The sequence below is a fragment of the Lutzomyia longipalpis genome, chromosome 2, assembly GCF_024334085.1.
Source record: "Lutzomyia longipalpis isolate SR_M1_2022 chromosome 2, ASM2433408v1".
Classification (NCBI taxonomy): domain Eukaryota; kingdom Metazoa; phylum Arthropoda; class Insecta; order Diptera; family Psychodidae; genus Lutzomyia; species Lutzomyia longipalpis.
Genome location: NC_074708.1, coordinates 7126410 through 7146490, shown reverse-complemented (window position 1 = coordinate 7146490; position 20081 = coordinate 7126410). Strand labels below are relative to the sequence as shown.

Genomic DNA, 20081 nt, shown 5'->3' with positions numbered 1-20081 from the left:
TCATTCGAAATGCTCGAAATTCCAATTCGAAAAATGACTTGCTTGTCAAATTCATTCTGTCATTTAAGTGTGAATTTTTTCGAACAAGAGGTGAGTGTTTTTCTTCAATTTTCTCCCATTTCCATGCATTTTTCTTTGAATTTTCTCATCAAATCCCATTGATAGGGTGATAATACTGCAGTAAATTGTGTAGGCTTGGTCGTGGTGACAAAATATTTGTGTGAAAATGCAAAATTTCTCTTTGCTCTGACATTTTTCGCCACAGCTACGACGAAATAGACGAAGAGACTTTTCTTTCAAGTAAATGGCGCGTTTTGTTATCAAAATAGACGGCAATTTACCTCGCGTTTTTATCTCTCACAAAAGGAAACACGCGTAGGAAAATGTTTGGAAATATAAACTAATTAAGACGAGTGATAAAAGCTCTCAGTTATATTTGTTTGGCCTCCTCTGTGTGTGAAGGCAAAAATTCTTTTCCTCCACCTTCGGTGCTATTACGGAGTTTTTCCGCTATTATTGCATTTCAACTCTTTGTTACTCAATCGACCCACATTCTTCGCCACCAGCACTCCTCCTCTGCCTTCTTCTGACCACCCGGAGCTCTACAGCTGCACCGCACCACGACTTTCCCGCTGAAAATCCCTTCATTTCCCATCAATGTGCACAGAAGGTTTGCGCGAGAAAAAAATCTCTGCTCTCTCTGTACTCTGTGGTGGCTTTTGAGGAGCAGCAGCAGCAGCAGCAACTCCTAAAAAAATGAGTCATGTGATATTTATAAGCAAAAAACATTGTCAAATTTGCAAGAACAGCATTGAGAGGATTTTTGAAAAGTTCTTCACGAACTCACGATGTAATTTGGGAAATTTCTAAGAGTCACACACATCTCATGCCTTTCATGCTCTGTGAGGCCAATCGCATAGAAATTCATGCTGAAAGTGAAAGAAATTTGCATCCCAATAATTTTGACTAAAAAAAATTTCACTTTTTCTACAATCGAATCTATTATAATACCTATTGATGGAGGAGGAGGAGGAGGAAGTGTGGTATTAGGTGGAGGAGTGAGAGTACAAACTCCAACAATGCTGCAATAGTGGCAAAATAGCTCTTTTTAATGTCCCGCTCAATAAAAAAACTGTCGTTTTGTTGTCATATTCACACCTTAAGGTGGTCAAGGTGCTTCGAACATTATTCTTTTTCCAATAAATTTAACACTTTGACTGCCACGGAGGGAGGTCCCATTTTATTGGTTTTATGTGAAGCAAAATTCAGAAAATGATCAATAAAAAAATTCCTGGGTGGGATTCGAACCAACGACTGTAGCTGTCGAATTGATGAAACAGCTGTGGCGTTTTAAACCACTCTACTAACACAGTTCAATTTTTTTTTGATAGGGATTTTTTTTAGTTAGACAGGAGTTACTTATATTTTAGTTGAAGTGGATAAAAAAACATTTATTTAGCTTTAAAGTGAGTATAATTTATGCATTTCTTGTGTAAGTGTACGGGAATTTGGCAATATCTAAATTGATCCCGTACAAGAATTTTGGGTTATAGATTTTTGATAGGTGGTTCCTATCACAAACCTATATTTGAATAGGGCTTTTGAAAGAATGGATTAAAGAATAAATCCGAAGATTTTATCTTCTAACCCCTTCTTCTCACAAACTCTATTCTTATTTTTGGAGAAAAACGAAATTTTATCAAGTATCACAAAGAATGGGTTTAACCCTATCTTCTGTGAAGCTCTTGAACAAACCTCGCTTCTCTGGGTAGAAACAGTTATTTTTACAAGACAAAAGAATGAATCTGGATGATTCTATCTTCTGTGAATCTTGTACAAACTCCTGTTTCTGAACCATTAGACCGGCCCATGGGGGCCAGTCCTGGTGATTATTAGAGACGAGGTACACGGTTGGAGTGCTGTCCTAATAATGATTTTATTTGCATAAAGTTACTCTATTTATACACAAATTTTTACATGGGATTTATACAAAATAGTGGTGGGGAGAATTGCTTATGGAAAATTCTGATGTGACGCGAAGGGAATTGAGAATGCATATCTTGCAGAATGTCGAGATTTGCTTATGATGCATTTTGCCCTATCGTGGGAAGTTGGTGGGTTTTTATGTCGCGATATAAATATTTCGCGGGAGAAATATTTGGCGGGAAAATATTTAGCGGGAAGCTAATTGGCGGGAAAGTTACTGGGAACTTTAGTGGATTATTCTTGAACTTCTTTGTTCTTATACAATTTGGGGGGTGTCGCGGGGGACGAATAAACTAATCAATATTTTTCTGAAATAAAATTAAAAAATGGTAAAAAGGGAAAATAAACTATCTCATGTTTCCCTAAACATACTCGTATCTCAGGAAAAGAATGAGTCATGGGACTCTTGGGACTAAGAAAATATTGATTTAAAAATAGTACAATGAAATATTTTGATGTTCACTGCTGCTGAAGTTTGGAGATCGGTTGTCCTGTTAGTAAGGAGCTGCGTTGGGAAGTGTGGTGATGTTCTCTGTTGAGAAGTTCTGCTGAGAAGCTCTGCTGTTGAGAAGAATAATAAGTTTGGAGATCGGTTGCCCTGTTGATAAGGACCTGGGTTGGGAAGTGCGGTGATGTGCTCTGTTGAGAAGTTCTGCTGAGAAGCTCTGCTGTTGAGAAGATCTGCTGTTGAGATGTTTTTTGATGGTGTTATGACGGTGATCTCCTTTTGGGATGTTGGATGAAGTCATCTTGGTTTTGGATGGATCGAGCTTGGAGTCAGTGATCGGGATAGTGTGAAGTTTGCAACTTCGAATTGCTTCTAGGCACGTTAAAGATGTATTTGCATATGACATCTATGTAGATTTGATATCCATCTTTAAGTTTTGCTTTAGCCATTTTCAATTGCTCCTCTGGTTTGAGCAGATTGACGTGTTTAAACCCTTGTGATTTAAGTCAATGGCTGAGCCTTGAACAGGATGTCAAGGTAATCAATTGTCTGAAGAGTTGTAAGTTCCGCAGACCATGTGGAGGGGTTTTTGAGACAAGAGTGTCTGCTTCTTAGAATGGATGTATAGGTTGTATGGTGGTTTAGTGCCATAGAGCTCATAGGGGAATGAATTGATAGTTGTGATCTCATTATAAAGATGCTCTTTTGCTTTCTTTCAAAAAGCGGTTTGGAATATTATGACCACTGTGCGCCTTGAGCGGGGTGTCAAGGTATCCAACTGTCTGAAGAGTTGTAAGTTCTGCAGATCTTGTGAGTAATGATGAGACGTTTGTCTGCTCTTGTAAAAAGTGGTACTTTTGATATCCATTCGGAAACGAATTGATTATTGAATATTCTTTAGAAAGATGCTCCTCTGCTTTATTTCAGAGAGCGTGGGGAGAGTTACCATGACCGCTGTGCTTTGGGTCAATGGCTGTGCCTTGAACGGGATGTCAAGGTGTCCAATTGTCTGAAGAGTTGTAAATTCTGCAGACCTTATGTATGGTGTTTGAAATGTAGTTGCTTCCTCTTGTCATGTTGGATGTGTAAAAATGTAGAGTCCATAGAATTCATATAGGAATGAATTATTTTCTAAAGAGTTGTAAGGTATTTAGCATATGTAGTGGTGTAACGTCCAACATAGAGAGCTGTTATGTTATGGAGTACTATTACTGCAACCTTGCAGTCCTTCTGTCTCGCAAAAGAAACAGAAATATTGAATGTGCGTACAAAGTATTTCATTTGTTGCGTAAAGATGATTTAGAAATATTTAAGAGACTCACTGCAATCCTTGCAGTCTTCCTGTCTCTCGAAAGAAGATGCTTTTACTGTATGAGCGTACAAAATTATTTTATTTTGTTGTTGTGAATGACAGTCTGGTTGCTGTCGCTTTTGGAGTGGCTTCGGAATTAGCCGTTTTTTCTTCATACATGGAAGTAGATGATGAACTGATGTCACCCATCTGGAGCTTTTACTGTATGAGCGTACAAAATTATTTTATTTTGTTGTTATGAATGACAGTCTGGTTGCTGTCGCTTTTTGGAGTGGCTTTTAGCCGTTTTTTCGTAATACATGGAAGTAGATGATGAACTAATGTCACCCATCAGGAGCGAGCCGTCTATTGGAGATGCTCATTGAAGGTGGCGATCCTGTTGATCTCACCTTGCTAATGTGGGTAGATGATGAACTGATGTCACTCATCTGGAGCGAGCCATCTATTGGAGATGCTCAATGAAGGTGGCAGTCTGGTTGATGTCACCTTGCTAATTGGCTATGGATTAAGCCTTCGTTAGATGATGAACTGATATCATCCATTTAGATTTTGAACTGGTGTCACAAATCTGGAGCGAGCCATCTATTGGAGATGCTCTTTGAAGGTGGCAATTCTGGTGTTGTCACCTTGCTAATTGGATAGATGATGAACTGGTGTCACTCATCTGGAGCGAGCCATCTATTGGAGATGCTCATTGAAGGTGGCGATCCTGTTGATGTCACCTTGCTAATTGGATAGATGATGAACTGGTGTCACTCATCTGGAGCGAGCCATCTATTGGAGATGCTCATTGAAGGTGGCGATCCTGTTGATGTCACCTTGCTAAATGGGTAGACGATGAACCGATGTCATCCGTCTGGAGCGAGCCACCTATTGGAGATGCTCAATGAAGGTGGGAGTCCTGTTGATCTCACCTTGCTAATTGGCTACGGATTGAGCCTTCATTAGATGATGAACTGGTTTCACTCATCTGGAGCGAGCCATCTATTGGAGATGCTCATTGAAGGTGGCGATCCTGTTGATGTCACCTTGCTAATTGTGGATAGATGATGAACTGATGTCATTCATCTGGAGCGAGCCACCTATTGGAGATGCTCAATGAAGGTGGGAGTCCTGTTGATCTCACCTTGCTAATTGGCTACGGATTGAGCCTTCATTAGATGATGAACTGGTTTCACTCATCTGGAGCGAGCCATCTATTGGAGATGCTCATTGAAGGTGGCGATCCTGTTGATGTCACCTTGCTAATTGTGGATAGATGATGAACTGATGTCATTCATCTGGAGCGAGCCATCTATTGGAGATGCTCATTTTTGTTTTCGTTGGTTTTGATGAAATGTAGAAGACGAAACTGATGTCGTTCATGTAGGGAGAGAGCCATCTGGGTGATGCTCTAAATTATTGTAGCGGACTGTATGTAGTTATGACGTCGTCCAATTTAAGTGAGAGCCATCTAGGTGATGCTCTAGATTATGTAGTGGCCTGTATGTAGGCAGATGACGAAACTAGTGTCGTCCAATTAAGCGAGAGCCATTTGGATGATGCTCCAAATATTGATGCGGACTGTATGTAGTTAGATGACGAAGCTAATGACGTCCAAATATATGCATAGAGCCATCTGGGTGATGCTCCAATTAATGTAGCGGACTGTATGACGAAGCTGATGTCGTCCAGTAAGAGAGCCATCTGGATGATGCTCTAAATATTGTAGCGGACTGTATGTATCTTAGATGACGAAACTGATGTCGTCTAGGAAAAGAGAGCCATCTGGGTGATGCTCCAACTAATGTAACGGACTGTATGAAAATAGATTGCGAAACTGATGTCGCCTAGGAATAGAGAGCCATCTGGGTGATGCTCCAATTAATTTAGCGGACTGTATGTAGATAGATGACGAAACTGGTGTCGTCCAATGAGGTGAGAGCCATCTGGATGATGCTCCAAATATTGTAGCGGACTGTATGTAGTTAGATGACGAGACTGATGTCGTCTAGGAAGTGAGAGCCATCTGGATGATGCTCCGAATAATTTGTAGTAGATGGCATATGTGCGTCCGTGGTTGCCATTTTAACCTCCTCATGGCGAAGCCATCCTGGGCCTCGCACAAGTTTAATGATATTATTTTCTTCATGGCGAAGCCATCCTCGACTCCGCCAGATAATGGCCACTTGCATGGGTTGCAGTGTTGGTTGCTTCTCCGGTGGTGCTCCGTGGTGTCCGGATTAAACTTTGTAAGCAGCTGCATTTCCGTGGTGCCAGCTCTTGGTAGATTCTCCCTTTTGGAGATAATTCGTGTTGGAATCTTCTCTTCCTTTAGGTCCAGGAATTAGTTTGATGAGAAGCTCTGTGTTTGGAGAAGCTCTGGTGATTGATTTTTAGGAAGCGGAAAATTACGGGAATTTGGCAATTTCTGAATTGATCCCGTACAAGAATTTTGGGTTATAGATTTTTGATAGGTGGTTCCTATCACAAACCTATATTTGAATAGGGCTTTTGAAAGAATGGATTAAAGAATAAATCCGAAGATTTTATCTTCTAACCCCTTCTTCTCACAAACTCTATTCTTATTTTTGGAGAAAAACGAAATTTTATCAAGTATCACAAAGAATGGGTTTAACCCTATCTTCTGTGAAGCTCTTGAACAAACCTCGTTTCTGTGGGTAGAAACAGTTATTTTTACAAGACAAAAGAATGAATCTGGATGATTCTATCTTCTGTGAATCTTGTACAAACTCCTGTTTCTGAACCATTAGACCGGCCCATGGGGGCCAGTCCTGGTGATTATTAGAGACGAGGTACACGGTTGGAGTGCTGTCCTAATAATGATTTTATTTGCATAAAGTTACTCTATTTATACACAAATTTTTACATGGGATTTATACAAAATAGTGGTGGGGAGAATTGCTTATGGAAAATTCTGATGTGACGCGAAGGGAATTGAGAATGCATATCTTGCAGAATGTCGAGATTTGCTTATGATGCATTTTGCCCTATCGTGGGAAGTTGGTGGGTTTTTATGTCGCGATATAAATATTTCGCGGGAGAAATATTTGGCGGGAAAATATTTAGCGGGAAGCTAATTGGCGGGAAAGTTACTGGGAACTTTAGTGGATTATTCTTGAACTTCTTTGTTCTTATACAATTTGGGGGGTGTCGCGGGGGACGAATAAACTAATCAATATTTTTCTGAAATAAAATTAAAAAATGGTAAAAAGGGAAAATAAACTATCTCATGTTTCCCTAAACAGTAAGTCATATCTATAGTTTCTATATTTTCCTAACCGATCTTAGTGGACAATAAAAAAATTCTTTTATATTATCTTGAATATTCTTTTCAAAGTTTTTCTTGAAGAGTTTTCTTTGAATTTTTATTGACTTTAATCATATCTGAAAAAAAAGCTTGAATAAAATCTATAAGTTCAACCATAAAATTAATCGTTTCATTTTTTTTCTTAATTTTCAATTTATTCAGAAAAGCTTTCAAAAGAAAATCTTTCCTGCAAAGAGAAAAACTTTCTCTTGAAGAGTAATTCTTTCTTATCTGATTTTTATCCATAAGAAAGCATGTCAGAGTTGGAAATAAACTAAAATTTTTGTTTCTCAATTTTTAAGGTCTTTTACCTGCTTCATCAGGCACTTAAAAAGTTTTTTTTTATCGGTTTTGGTTTAAGTAAATATTATAATTAAATTGAGAAGTTTTGTCTTTTGGTATATTTAATGTCTTAAAAACTTCAAGGAAATAATCATTCCGCGACTGACTTTCAGATCTAACTTTCCCTGATCTAGCCCTTGAATCAAACGGAGTAAGGAAAATTAGAAAAATCTCTTTTTCTTTATTATTTTTACGATAATTCCGGTTAGAGGCTTTTCCCCACTTTTAGATTTAATATCTAAAAATTCAAATAACGTCAATTTCAAAGCTATTCAGACGCAACTGGTTTGTAAAGTAGTTTTCTTATCAAGCTTATCAATCATCTCATAAAATGTAGAGATCATGATTAGCATAGTTTGCTGAGGGATTACAATGGGAACAATTGAAATAAATTTCAATGCATTTCTTCAACGTGCAAATTCTTGTAGACATTGACTTGATTTCTTATCAACTCTCTCACAAATTGCGCAAAGTAATTCCAACTTTTCCTTATTTTTAAAAAAAGAAAAGAAAAAATAATTACAAATAGGTAAAAGAATCACGTGAGACAACCCAACTTGCTCGTACTGTTGCGTTGTGATGTGCAGCTACTCATAAATTGTTTGATTTTTACAAAGTAATTTATTTTCACTGCTTTTCGAAGCTACTCATTGAACAAAATAATAATAAAAAAAAAACTAAAAGTGTGTGAGGATCGAATGTGTGTGTCTGTGTGAATGGACAGTGATTGCTTGATGGTGTCCAAAATGCATGATTAATTAGTATTTAATTACTTCTCTCATCAGTGATTAGTGGCACCGAACAAAAGTACATTGATTCCGATTTAAGTTAAAAAGAAGTTCACAGAGAGAGAACATTGAGGCATAGAGTAGGAAAGAATTTAAAGGAAACCTTAAAGTTGATTTTTGAGAAGTGAAAGAGAAAAAAAAGGGGAAAAGTGTGGAAAAGAAGGGAAGGGAATCTTCGTTGTGAGAATTCGCTGAGTTTGCTTAATTATTAGTTAGTACATGACATTGAAGGAGTGAGAAATTGTGCCAAAAGTGCCACGTGCTTATTCTTTCTTTTTTTCTTCTGTGACAATTTTCTTTCCAGGGGGAGGTGCAAACGACGAGACATTTTTCTTCCTTTGGTTGCTTTTTTTTATTCAAATAATTTCCATCCATCATCGACCACTGTATCCCCAAAAGTGCTGAGTCGATTTCTTTTTTTTTTGCTTCTCTCTTGACGCAGCACTAACAACAGAGAGGGTATATACCGCATAGACATTCTCTCGTGATAAGTGCAAAGGAATAAAAAAGAAAATCAAATAAAATAAAAAGAAAAAGAGAGATTCTGTGATTTTCTCTGTGAGAGAGGAAATATTTAATTCCTCAAAGTGCGCGTGTGTGTGTGTGTTGTGGTCCTTTTGTGGAAAGGATACGACGAAACATCACATTTATCACTTAAAGACTTGAGGAGAGAAGGAAGAGGGATCATCCCAAAGGGACACGTGAGAAAATGTCGCAAATTGGGAGGACAACGAAGAATCTCGACGGCACGAGAGCACTGAAGGGGTCAGTGCCTCGTCAGCCGGTGCATACGCAGCAAATGTACGAGATACAGACTGTTGATCAGCTAATTGAGTTGATTGAAATTGTGGCAGCATCGCTGGCGTCGGCATCCGTTGATTCGGGCAAAATGAATACACTCCTTTCGAATTTACGCATCTACGGGCCACAGTTGGAGGCACTTTCAAAGGATGTCCTCGATAAGGCATTTGTTACCTTTCGCAATGCATCCCAGGATGAGAGACTCAACATCATGACCCGTCTCAATTTACTCGAACTCATTGAATTGCGCGCCAAATCATGGCAAATATCCGATGAGGTTAACACATACTACAAGCATAAGGCGACTAATGTTGAGGTAAATTGCAAAGAATTAATTTTAAAAAATCATAAAAATTGCAAAAATAAAAAAAATTTCCTTTACAGCCCGCTTTTATACCATCTGCATCTGATTTGACGTTGTTGAGCACCTCCCCCACGGAATTGATGGGACAAACGCAACCAGCAATTCTCGCACCGGGTGAACTCTTGAGGAATTCTGGGAAATTCACGAAACCCACAAAGATCCCCGGGAAGAACTATTCAAAGGATGAGGTTGTCATTCGCAATGCTGACTCCGGAAAAGGTAGGTTGAAAATTAATTTTCCTATTTTTTTGATTATTATGATTTTCTCAGGAGAATTTGGAATAAAATAAAGTAAAATAAAGAGAAATGTGGGGTCAGTATGTGCAAAATGTTCAATTTATCGATTTTTTTGGGGGCTTCTTCTATTTTTTTTTTAAATTTTATTCAAAAGGTAAAAATTGATCTCAAAGCTGAAGAAAATGAAAAAATCTAATGAATTTAATATTTAGCAATTTAATTCGTTAAAAAAACGTTAAATTTTTAATTTTAAAGTTGTAAACGGTCTATATTCTTTAATTCAGATTGAAAGATCTTGATTTTTTTATTCGATTGAGTTCAAGATCAAAAAAAATAAATAAATAAAGGTTTGAGAAAAAAAACTATTATTTAATTTAATTTTTAATAATGATGAAGTATTTTGCGATTATGGGCATAATTTAAAATAATAATAATAATAATTGGTTTATTCACATTCCATTTTTGATTACACATTTTTCCCTGTACATTTTTACAAAGTAAAGTAAAACATTTTCTTTTGCAAATTATCTACAAAATTCTACGTTTCTTGGTCGCAAAAAATCTCTAAAAATCAATTTGTAAAGGGACGACCGTGGGTGTTGAATGGGATTTAAAAAAAAAACGGATTTTCGGTCTAACTCTCGGCTAATTAATTTTTATTTCTGGTCAACTTGTCCGTTGATTGCCCTGAGGAAGGACTAAAATAGTCCGAAACGTTGGTAAGAAATAAAAATTAATTAGCCAAGAGTAAGACCGAAAATCCGTTTTTTTTTAAATCCCATCTCTAAAAATCGTGAAAAAATCTTGAAATCTTTGAAATTTGTGCACAAAGGGCCTAATTCAGCGACCAAGAAACCCTTGAAAATCGCATGAAATCTTGAAATTTCAGTACAAAATTTAAAGATTTCAAGGGTTTCTTGGTCGCTGAATCAAGCCCAAAATTTAGGATTTTTTTAAAGATTTCTTGGTTGCCAGAATAAGACTCAATATTTTATTATTAAAAAAAATAATTTATGATCAATTTAGAAAATTTTGTTGAAAATTTAACATTTTTTTTTCATCTAAAAATGCGTAAATTAATTTTTGAAAATTGAACATTGATAAAACCTAACGTCCTATGAAAAAATCGAGTCTTTCATAGCTCTGGAACATTTTTCTAGCTTTTAATTCGTGCAGAACTATTTGATAAATAGCTAAATTTCTGCGTAAAGTTTAAAATTAAATTACTTCTTTAATTTATGTTCTGTTGATTTTTTTTTAATTGTTGAGACTTTCATAAAAAATTATTTCTTTTAGTATAATAAAAATACTTTGTGCGTACTTCTGCGTAACGAGTAACAGAAGGAACAGAAGCAAAAAGCCAAACTTGTTGCGAGGAGATCAAGAAAACAACTTCAATAAAATTATTAATTATAAATATTTGTCGAACATTTCGCATGTACTTTCCTCACAAATATATTAACTATTTAGTTTTTTTTTATTGTGAGTAATAAACTCTCAGTTAGAGATCTCTCTCCCAAATTATCATTGATGAGGTATACAATTTCCTGTGAAAAAAAAAAATGAAATAGCTGAAATTCTTATCAACTTGTTAAACATTCCAAAATTCATTCAAGTGTGGAATAGAAAGAAAAATTTCTTCTATTACAAAGATATTTTTATTGATGGAGTTTCTTCTCTTCTTTCTTTCTTTTTCTCTTAATTTGCTGCTGTGCGCATATAAAAAAATGCACGCACCAAAAAATGCGTGTACCCCACAAAATGAAATGAAATGAAAAAAATAATAAAAAAAACAATCAGTAATGGGCATTAAAGGACGTAGGGTACACATGATTGAGGAGTTGAGTGAGACAATCATTTCATTTCAGAGAGGTAAATTTTTGTTGTGAAAAAAATTCCCCCAAAAAATCATCTAAATTTCTATTTTAATAACATTTTTAATATTTTTGCTTGTGTCTCTTTTCATTTTGTTGCACTTTAATGTGTTTGCAAGTACATAAATAGTTTAAAAAGCAAAATGAAAAGGAGAAAAATAAAATGAAGAAGGAGATAAATCGTGCAAATCTAATTCATTAACATTGTCTGGCTGCAAAATATTATGCATTTTTTAATTACTTTCATTTACCTTTCGTTTTATTTATTTTTTATTATTTATTGCTGTCTCAAATGGTCTTTTGGATGTGAATTTATTGTTTTCTGTTTTCTCCTTAAATTTCATTTTTCAATTTCAATCAATTTCATGCGCTTCTGTGCGTTGGACACGACACAGATACATGCTATATACCTACAAAAATGTCTTGTTAATTGTCTTCCATCCCAGTCAGTGATGAAACATTTTTCAGACTACAAAGCTTCTATATAAATTGCTAATTGAATATAAAAAGGGAAAGAAACTTGACACCCACACACACTTTACTCATACATTAACGTTGTAACAAAATAAATATATAATTTTATTATTTTAAGCTTCTGCTAAAATATTTGTTAATGTCATTGCCTCTAAAAAAAAAGTCTGTGAATGTGCTTTGAAATGTTGGTGATGCTCTCAATTTACTAAATTAATTAATTTCACACATAATTACTAAAAGAAAAAAAAATCATTAAATTCAAATTATTAATTTGTATCTCTTGTGTGCTCCTGAACAAAAACAAAATTGAAAAAAAAATTCACAGTGAATCCTGGAGCCAAAGAGCGTCTAGTTCAGATTACTGGACCAAATGAGGAGAAGATCAAGTAAGTAAAGTTCTATTCTCATCATTTTTTAAACAAAATTCTCTTAAAATTAAGAGATTAATGAAACACGTTGCAATTTAGCTATGCTAAGCAATTGATTGAGGATACAATAAGGCGAAATGCAAGTCCAGTTCGCCTGGAGACAGCTCAAGGTGGTGGCTCGTGCAGTTCACTCGCATCATCGGCATCGGATGAAACGCAAAATTCACTGCGTGCTGCCCGGAATAGTATTGGTGCTGCTGCAATTGCCGTCATGGCGGCAAATCAGCTGAATAATAATCCTTTCCTTCCGGGACAAGGGGTTGTGGCAGCAGCAACACAGAGTGGCATACAGTCTCAGGTGCCTTCAGGTGTGTCAGGGGGGAAATTGGCACGTGGTAGTGGTGTACCTACCAGTGGGCAACTTCTCCTGCACAGCTACTCAACAAATGATGCCTCACTTGGTGAATATAAATTCACCGTGAACGTTGGTCCGCATAGCATCAAGATAACAGGGGATCGTTGTGATTTAGTCAGGGTAAAATGGCAAAATTTTCTTGGTGAAAGAAATTTTTAATTTAAAACAACTTTGCACTAAAACTCCTTCTCTTTGGAGGATGTGGGTAGAGTTTAGATCGTACAACCAATAAAATCGCAGAATTTCTTGATGTGAAATGTAAATGAATAAGAAGAAGAAGTAAAAGTTCTCTCTGATTGGTTAATAAATACGAGAAGAGTTTTCATTGGTTTAATTTTCACCCAATTGGGGCTTTAGTGCAAAGTTTTTTTGAATTATTTACTTTACACAATTAATTAATAGTATTTGAACCCATCAAAATGAAGCCTATTTCTTTTGCTCTGTAGGCTGCCAAACTCGTGCTGGATGACTATTTTAGCAGCACAGAGTTCTTGGCATCCATTGATGCAGGCATGGGTGGTTCATTTGATGCCACAATTCCATCATACACCTCCCACCAAGGTGGATCTGTGTCATCGACACCACTCAATCCCTATGCCCCACCTGTTGTACCCATGTCCCATCAACTTGGTGGGCAAACATCACCATTTGCCGATAGTGGCATTGGGTTGAATTTACTGGCGCAAAGTGCATCCGGATCACCGGGAAATGGCTTAAGTATCGATGCAGATGATGATGTTTTCACAGCTGAAACATGTAAGTTTGTAGCATAAAAAAGCATTTAAAGAAAAAAACTAAATTTCAGCATGAAGATTGATTTTTTTTTGCAAGAACGTTTCAAAGTTTTAAGAATTTCTCTTTTTGAAGCTATTGGCTCTTGCAAAGTGAATTTGAAAGAAATTAATGAATTTAATGAATTTATGTATAAAAAAAATGGAATAAAAAATTTATTAATATTCAAGATTGAAAAGAAACACAATGTAGAATTTTTTTTTTAATTTGAAAGATCGGTTAAATGTGATTAAATTTTATATTTAAAATTTTTTCTGAAGAATAAAATGAATAAAACTGGTTTAAAAATTAATTATTTGTAATACTTTAAATGAATAGATTAAGAATAAGAAAACAAACATATTCCGGGTATTTTCCGGGACTTAAAAATCTCAAGAACCCGAACCATTGGCCACAAAAAAATATTTAAAATTTGCTTTTTTTGTGCATTTTAATTAAACCCTATTTAACTATTTAGAATGAAATAAAAAAAAATACAAGTGGTTCTAGGACCTCTTTAGCGTGGATTAATCATCTCTGGGTTAAATCGAGATATGATTAAGCAGGGTATGACTGTCTAAGTAAAGAATAAGAAAAATCATTGATTGAACCACTCAAGCATATGCTTGATGCATTTTAATAATAGGAAAACTGAGTTACAATGGAGGTGTGGCTAATATGACATCAGAACCTCTAAAACAGATATTTGCTGATTTTTTCCATCAGTTTCTACTGAAAATTTTAAAGTTTGCTTAGCTCAATTTTCTCGCTTTCAGACTTTTAGGTTTTAATTTACTTGTGGTGTGTATTGAAGCATAAGCATTAAACGGGGAAAATTAACATACAATAGGGGTGTGGTTTGTGCAATTTTTGAGCATTAATTTTTCCTAATTTGTTTGTTCTGTTTTATGTGAAAAATATAGAGAATCTTCGAGTTGTTTGATCCCCCACATAGGATTTTAAAATTTTAATAAGCATGAATAAAAGTGAATAAACTCCTTACGTTCAAAACTATTCCGAATTACTTTTAATTTTTATTTAAAGCGATTCATCTCTTTTTTTTTCTCTTTTCCTCAATTTTCCAGGTAATACATCAACAGAAAGCTCATCTTCCAATGCATCGAGCAATAATAGCATTGTAACGTCAACACCGTCAAATGGCTTAACACGATCGCGTCGGAGTCACTTTTCCCGGCAGGAGAGTACCCCGGAGGCACTGACAAAGGACACAACGTCGGAGAATCAAGTGCGAATTGTTCATGAGTACGAGGATCTTATTTCCTTTGCAAAATCACCCCTTGCGTGGGCATTGCCAAAGGATTGGACGAAAATTTGCGAGAAGTATCCAACATTGGTGCGCAATAAGGTACTGCATCGCTTTCACAGTCTCAATATCAACAATAATCACATTAACAATGCAAATGATGATGATTCACATATTGCTGAGGGTGCCCGTAAAGCCCTACTGGCGCGCCAGGCATCCCTCAATTGTGATCGCTTTGACATATCATCCAGTCAATCTGCTAGCTCTAGAGTTGCATCCGTTGCACCTTCATCCGTTAACAATCGCCTCAATGTTGCTCATATTGCATCAACTGCTGCTGGTTGTGACTAAAAAACAAAAACGAATGAAGAACGAAACTAAAAAAAAAACGATTTGGAAAAATCATTTGAGGATAAAATGAATTTAATATCCTCTGCAATGATTTTTAGAGAAAAAAAAAAGAAATTTTGAATTATTCATGAGATATTTTGAAAATATCTCAAAAAAAAACTTTTTCCTTCCCTCAATTTATTATTTTTTTAATTATAAAAATATTTTGTACCTGTGTGTGCGTTAAAATATGCATAAAGGCTAAAAAAAAAAGAAACATAACCAGTGTGTTAAAAATGACGGAAATAGTTCCATCATTAGAAAAAAAGGAAGTATTAAGTTATCTAAGTCTTCTTAAAAATAAGTATTTTTCATGGTATAATTCTTTGTGGCTCATTTTCTAAAAAAAAATAAATTAGAAACCCATTTAAAGGATTAACAATGATTTCGAAAAAATATGCCAAATATTTTATATGAAAAAAAAAAAGAAAATATATATAAACACAAAACAATCATAAATATTAATATATTATTAAAGAAAAAAAAAACATTTATAGATAAAATTTAATATAATTTCAAAGATGAGATTTTTTTTTAAAAACAATGTTGGATTGAGAATCTTTTATTGAGTTTTTGTTTATTTATAAGATTTATTATTCTTTCAAACAAGTTGAATTATGTAAATTATTAATATTATTTCCTTCTAAATCGTTTCAAAGTTGTGTTCTCATGCTCCCTAAAAGCAATGTCCTTTAAAAATTGAATTTTAACGACATTTAAGTTATTCAAGATGATCATGAGAACTACAATGATTTATCCTAATCATTCATTAAAAAATCTTTAGCTTATAAATCATTCTTATTTCCAATTATTCTTTTATTCCTTTAAAAAAAAATTATTATTCTTCTTCTCAAATTATGAATCCCAAATTAAGAAAACAAAAAAAACTGTGAAGCTTAATAAATTAAATTGTGGATAAAACAAAAGTATTTTGTTGGTTTGTGTTTGTTTTTTTTAATGTGAGTTTGGAGATTTTTCCTGCATGAGTGTTGAGAAAAATTAATAAAAAAATAATCTTATTTCTTTGCCTGGAGAAGCGAGTGCCTTTCTTTCTTACTCTCTGATAAACTAATATCATTTTAGTGCATTCAGGTAAATAACAAATTTTCTTAATATAATTTACTTTGTTTTTTTGCAATAGGGTGTCTCGGAAAATGCGCAAAAAATATAATTTTATTTAACACGTTAAAAGGATTGATTGTTTTACACGAAAATTGAGATCAATAAGGTCGAATAAGATTAATTGATTTAATTGAAATAATTTTAGAAATTTGGTTACTCAACTCAAAGAAATGTTTGAAAATCAATCGGGATCTTAGATAATATAATTTCTTAAATATCTTGAAGTTAAAATTTTTTCATGTTTGCTCTTTAACTCAAAGAAAATTAATACGTTTTGTATAAAATCATTTTGTAAATTTTCTTTGCTTTTTGACGAAGATTTACACAAACTTTCACCAAAATCGACCCTGTAGATGTTTTACAATAAATAAAAATGCGAAATCAAACTCCAAATGCATCCGGACGCCAAAATATTATCCGTGACGATTAAAAATGCATCTGTGATGTTTTAAAATGCATCCGTGACGCCAAAAAATTTATCCGTGACGATTAAAAATGCACCCGGACGCTAAAATATTATCCGTGACGATTAAAAATGCATCTGTGATGTTTTAAAATGCATCCGTGACGCCAAAAATTTATCCGTGACGATTAAAAATGCATCCGGACGCTAAAATATTATCCGTGACGATTAAAAATGCATCTTTGATGTTTTAAAATGCATCCGTGACGCCAAAAAATTTATCCGTGACGATTAAAAATGCATCTGTGATGTTTTAAAATGCATCCGTCACGCCAAAAAATTTATCCGTGACGATTAAAAATGCATCCGGACCCTAAAATATTATCCGTGACGATTAAAAATGCATCTGTGATGTTTTAAAATGCATCCGTGACGCCAAAAAATTTATCCGTGACGATTAAAAATGCATCTGTGATGTTTTAAAATGCATCCGTGACGCCAAAAAATTTATCCGTGACGATTAAAAATGCATCCGGATGCTAAAATATTATCCGTGACGATTAAAAATGCATCTGTGATGTTTTAAAATGCATCCGTGACGCCAAAAAATTTATCCGTGACGATTAAAAATGCATCCGGATGCTAAAATATTATCCGTGACGATTAAAAATGCATCTATGATGTTTTAAAATGCATCCGGACGCCAAAAAATTTATCCGTGACGATTAAAAATGCATCTGTGATGTTTTAAAATGCATCCGTGACGCCAAAAAATTTATCCGTGACGATTAAAAATGCATCTGTGATGTTTTAAAATGCATCCGTGACGCCAAAAAATTTATCCGTGACGATTAAAAATGCATCCGGATGCTAAAATATTATCCGTGACGATTAAAAATGCATCTGTGATGTTTTAAAATGCATCCGTCACGCCAAAAAATTTATCCGTGACGATTAAAAATGCATCCGGACGCTAAAATATTATCCGTGACGATTAAAAATGCATCTGTGATGTTTTAAAATGCATCCGGTCGCCAAAAAATTTATCCGTGACGATTAAAAATGCATCTGTGATGTTTTAAAATGCATCCGTGACGCCAAAAAAATTATCCGTGACGATTAAAAATGCATCCGGATGCTAAAATATTATCCATGACGATTAAAAATGCATCTGTGATGTTTTAAAATGCATCCGGTCGCCAAAAAATTTATCCGTGACGATTAAAAATGCATCTGTGATGTTTTAAAATGCATCCGTGACGCCAAAAAAATTATCCGTGACGATTAAAAATGCATCCGGATGCTAAAAATTTATCCGTGACGATTAAAAATGCACCCGGACGCTAAAATATTATCCGTGACGATTAAAAATGCATCTGTGATGTTTTAAAATGCATCCGTGACGCCAAAAAATTTATCCGTGACGATTAAAAATGCATCTGTGATGTTTTAAAATGCATCCGTAACGCCAAAAAATTTATCCGTGACGATTAAAAATGCATCCGGACGCTAAAATATTATCCGTGACGATTAAAAATGCATCTGTGATGTTTTAAAATGCATCCGTCACGCCAAAAAATTTATCCGTGACGATTAAAAATGCACCCGGACGCCAAAAAATTTATCCGTGACGATCAAAATGCATCTGTGATGTTTTTAAATGCATCCGTGACGCCAAAAAATTTATCCGTGACGATTAAAAATGCATCTGTGATGTTTTAAAATGCATCCGTGACGATAAAAAATTTATCCGTGACGATTAAAAATGCATCCGGACGCTAAAATATTATCCGTGACGATTAAAAATGCATCTGTGATGTTTTAAAATGCATCCGTGACGCCAAAAAAATTATCCGTGACGATTAAAAATGCATCCGGATGCTAAAATATTATCCGTGACGATTAAAAATGCATCTGTGATGTTTTAAAATGCATCCGTGACGCCAAAAAATTTATCCGTGACGATTAAAAATGCATCCGGACGCTAAAATATTATCCGTGACGATTAAAAATGCATCTGTGATGTTTTAAAATGCATCCGTGACGCCAAAAAATTTATCCGTGACGACTAAAAATGCATCCGTGACGCCAAAAAATTTATCCGTGACGTTTAAAAATGCATCCAGACGTGAATTGTGCAGCATTTTTGGGACACCTTATAAGCGAATTTATATTGCAGTGTGGTACGCAGTGTAGCCTCACACATTGAAGCTTCTTTAAAAGAGCAAATAAGCTTTGAAAAATCAGCGCTTGAAATATGTCGAAATATTTTGCCCTTGAGGCTACACTACGAGACCCTGCAGTGGAAAACCTTTCCTTCTGTGGAGGAGAACAAATTGATGATTAGCAGATTTTTCTTACAGAATTTGGATGATGAAAAGAATCGCTTCGATGGGGAAAAATACTTGCAGCTCCACAAATCTGGCGCCTACACGGACATTGTGTATGTGATTGATGATTCAGATGAGCAGGAATGAGAAATATTGCGTGATGTCCTTCATCAAAATGTGGGAGAATGTGTGTGAAAGAGGCGCGAAGAAAAGTTCCCCCAAAGAGAGATCTTTTTTGCTATTAAAACGGGGAAACTGTCTGCATTTTATGTGGGATAAAAATGGGAAGAATTTCACAGGAGAAAACAAGAAAAATAAATAAGAGAAAAAAACACACCAATTTAATCGAATTACGAAACGCTGTAGGAATTTTTAGGGGAAAAAATGTGTATAGGAATTAACTCACTCAAGATGATAAAAAATAAATAAATCACTCTAGTCTAATTTCTCTTCCAAAGTTAGTTCATGACGCTGAACTTTGGGGGAATTTTATTAAAAAAAAACTTTTAATCTCTCGAGCAAAAAGTCATTTTTTTAATCATCAAACAATGTATAATTTTTATTTCTTACATTTTATTACAGTTATTCTTTTTTTTTTTTTTAATTTTTTTTACTTACTGCTGTAATTTACAAAAAAAAGATAATTAAAACTCTTCGAAAAAGTATTTTCTTTTCTTCTCTTAAATTAATTTAATTTTTATTATTTTTCTATTTAATATTTAAAAAAAAAACAAAATGTAGCTGCAAAATAAAACGAAAAAAAAATTTAAACACTGCGTCTCAAGCAAAGAATATATCAAATTTAATTTATATTAATTAATCATAATCTTCAGCAAATTTTCGATATTTTTTAATTATAATTCTTCATCTTTTTTTTTCTAATAAATGTGACAAAAATTGTTTATAATACAAAAATATGCTTGTAACAAATAACGATATATTTGTATCAAATAAAAATCCTAAATATTTTACTTTGGGTATTAAAACTTTGGCCTTCGTTTCATAAATTATTTTACTGTATTGTTTCTTTTTTCCTTGTTCTTTTTTATAGTTTTTTTGTGTATATTTCCTCACTCAATTTT

At 34.6% G+C, this 20081-nt stretch overlaps 4 protein-coding genes across 7 annotated transcripts in view; 2 read left to right on the top strand and 2 right to left on the bottom strand.

Moving 5' to 3' along the window:
• Positions 1 to 20081, bottom strand: part of LOC129788976 (dachshund homolog 2) — a 1190888-nt gene that overhangs the window by 809175 nt on the left and 361632 nt on the right. The gene's annotated exons all lie outside the window — the stretch shown is intronic.
• Positions 1 to 20081, top strand: part of LOC129788985 (uncharacterized) — a 511890-nt gene that overhangs the window by 351146 nt on the left and 140663 nt on the right. The window lies entirely within an intron of this gene.
• The window catches only part of LOC129789155 (60S ribosomal protein L34-like), a 62415-nt gene that overhangs the window by 6091 nt on the left and 36243 nt on the right, over positions 1 to 20081 (bottom strand). The gene's annotated exons all lie outside the window — the stretch shown is intronic.
• LOC129788989 (eukaryotic translation initiation factor 4E-binding protein Mextli) lies at positions 45 to 19970 on the top strand. 4 transcript variants are annotated; one of them, XM_055825568.1, is made up of 9 exons: positions 45 to 90; positions 8491 to 9303; positions 9372 to 9570; positions 11389 to 11460; positions 12262 to 12322; positions 12404 to 12839; positions 13166 to 13475; positions 14576 to 14856; positions 19033 to 19970. In XM_055825568.1, exons 2-9 carry the CDS (start codon positions 8896 to 8898, stop codon positions 19144 to 19146), a joined length of 1881 nt encoding a protein of 626 aa, XP_055681543.1. In that variant the 5' UTR covers positions 45 to 90; positions 8491 to 8895; the 3' UTR covers positions 19147 to 19970. The 4 variants fall into 4 exon arrangements, with proteins under 4 accessions (XP_055681543.1, XP_055681540.1, XP_055681542.1 ...); XM_055825565.1 differs by lacking the exon at positions 19033 to 19970 and having other exon boundaries at positions 14576 to 16070; XM_055825567.1 differs by lacking the exons at positions 11389 to 11460; positions 19033 to 19970 and having other exon boundaries at positions 14576 to 16070.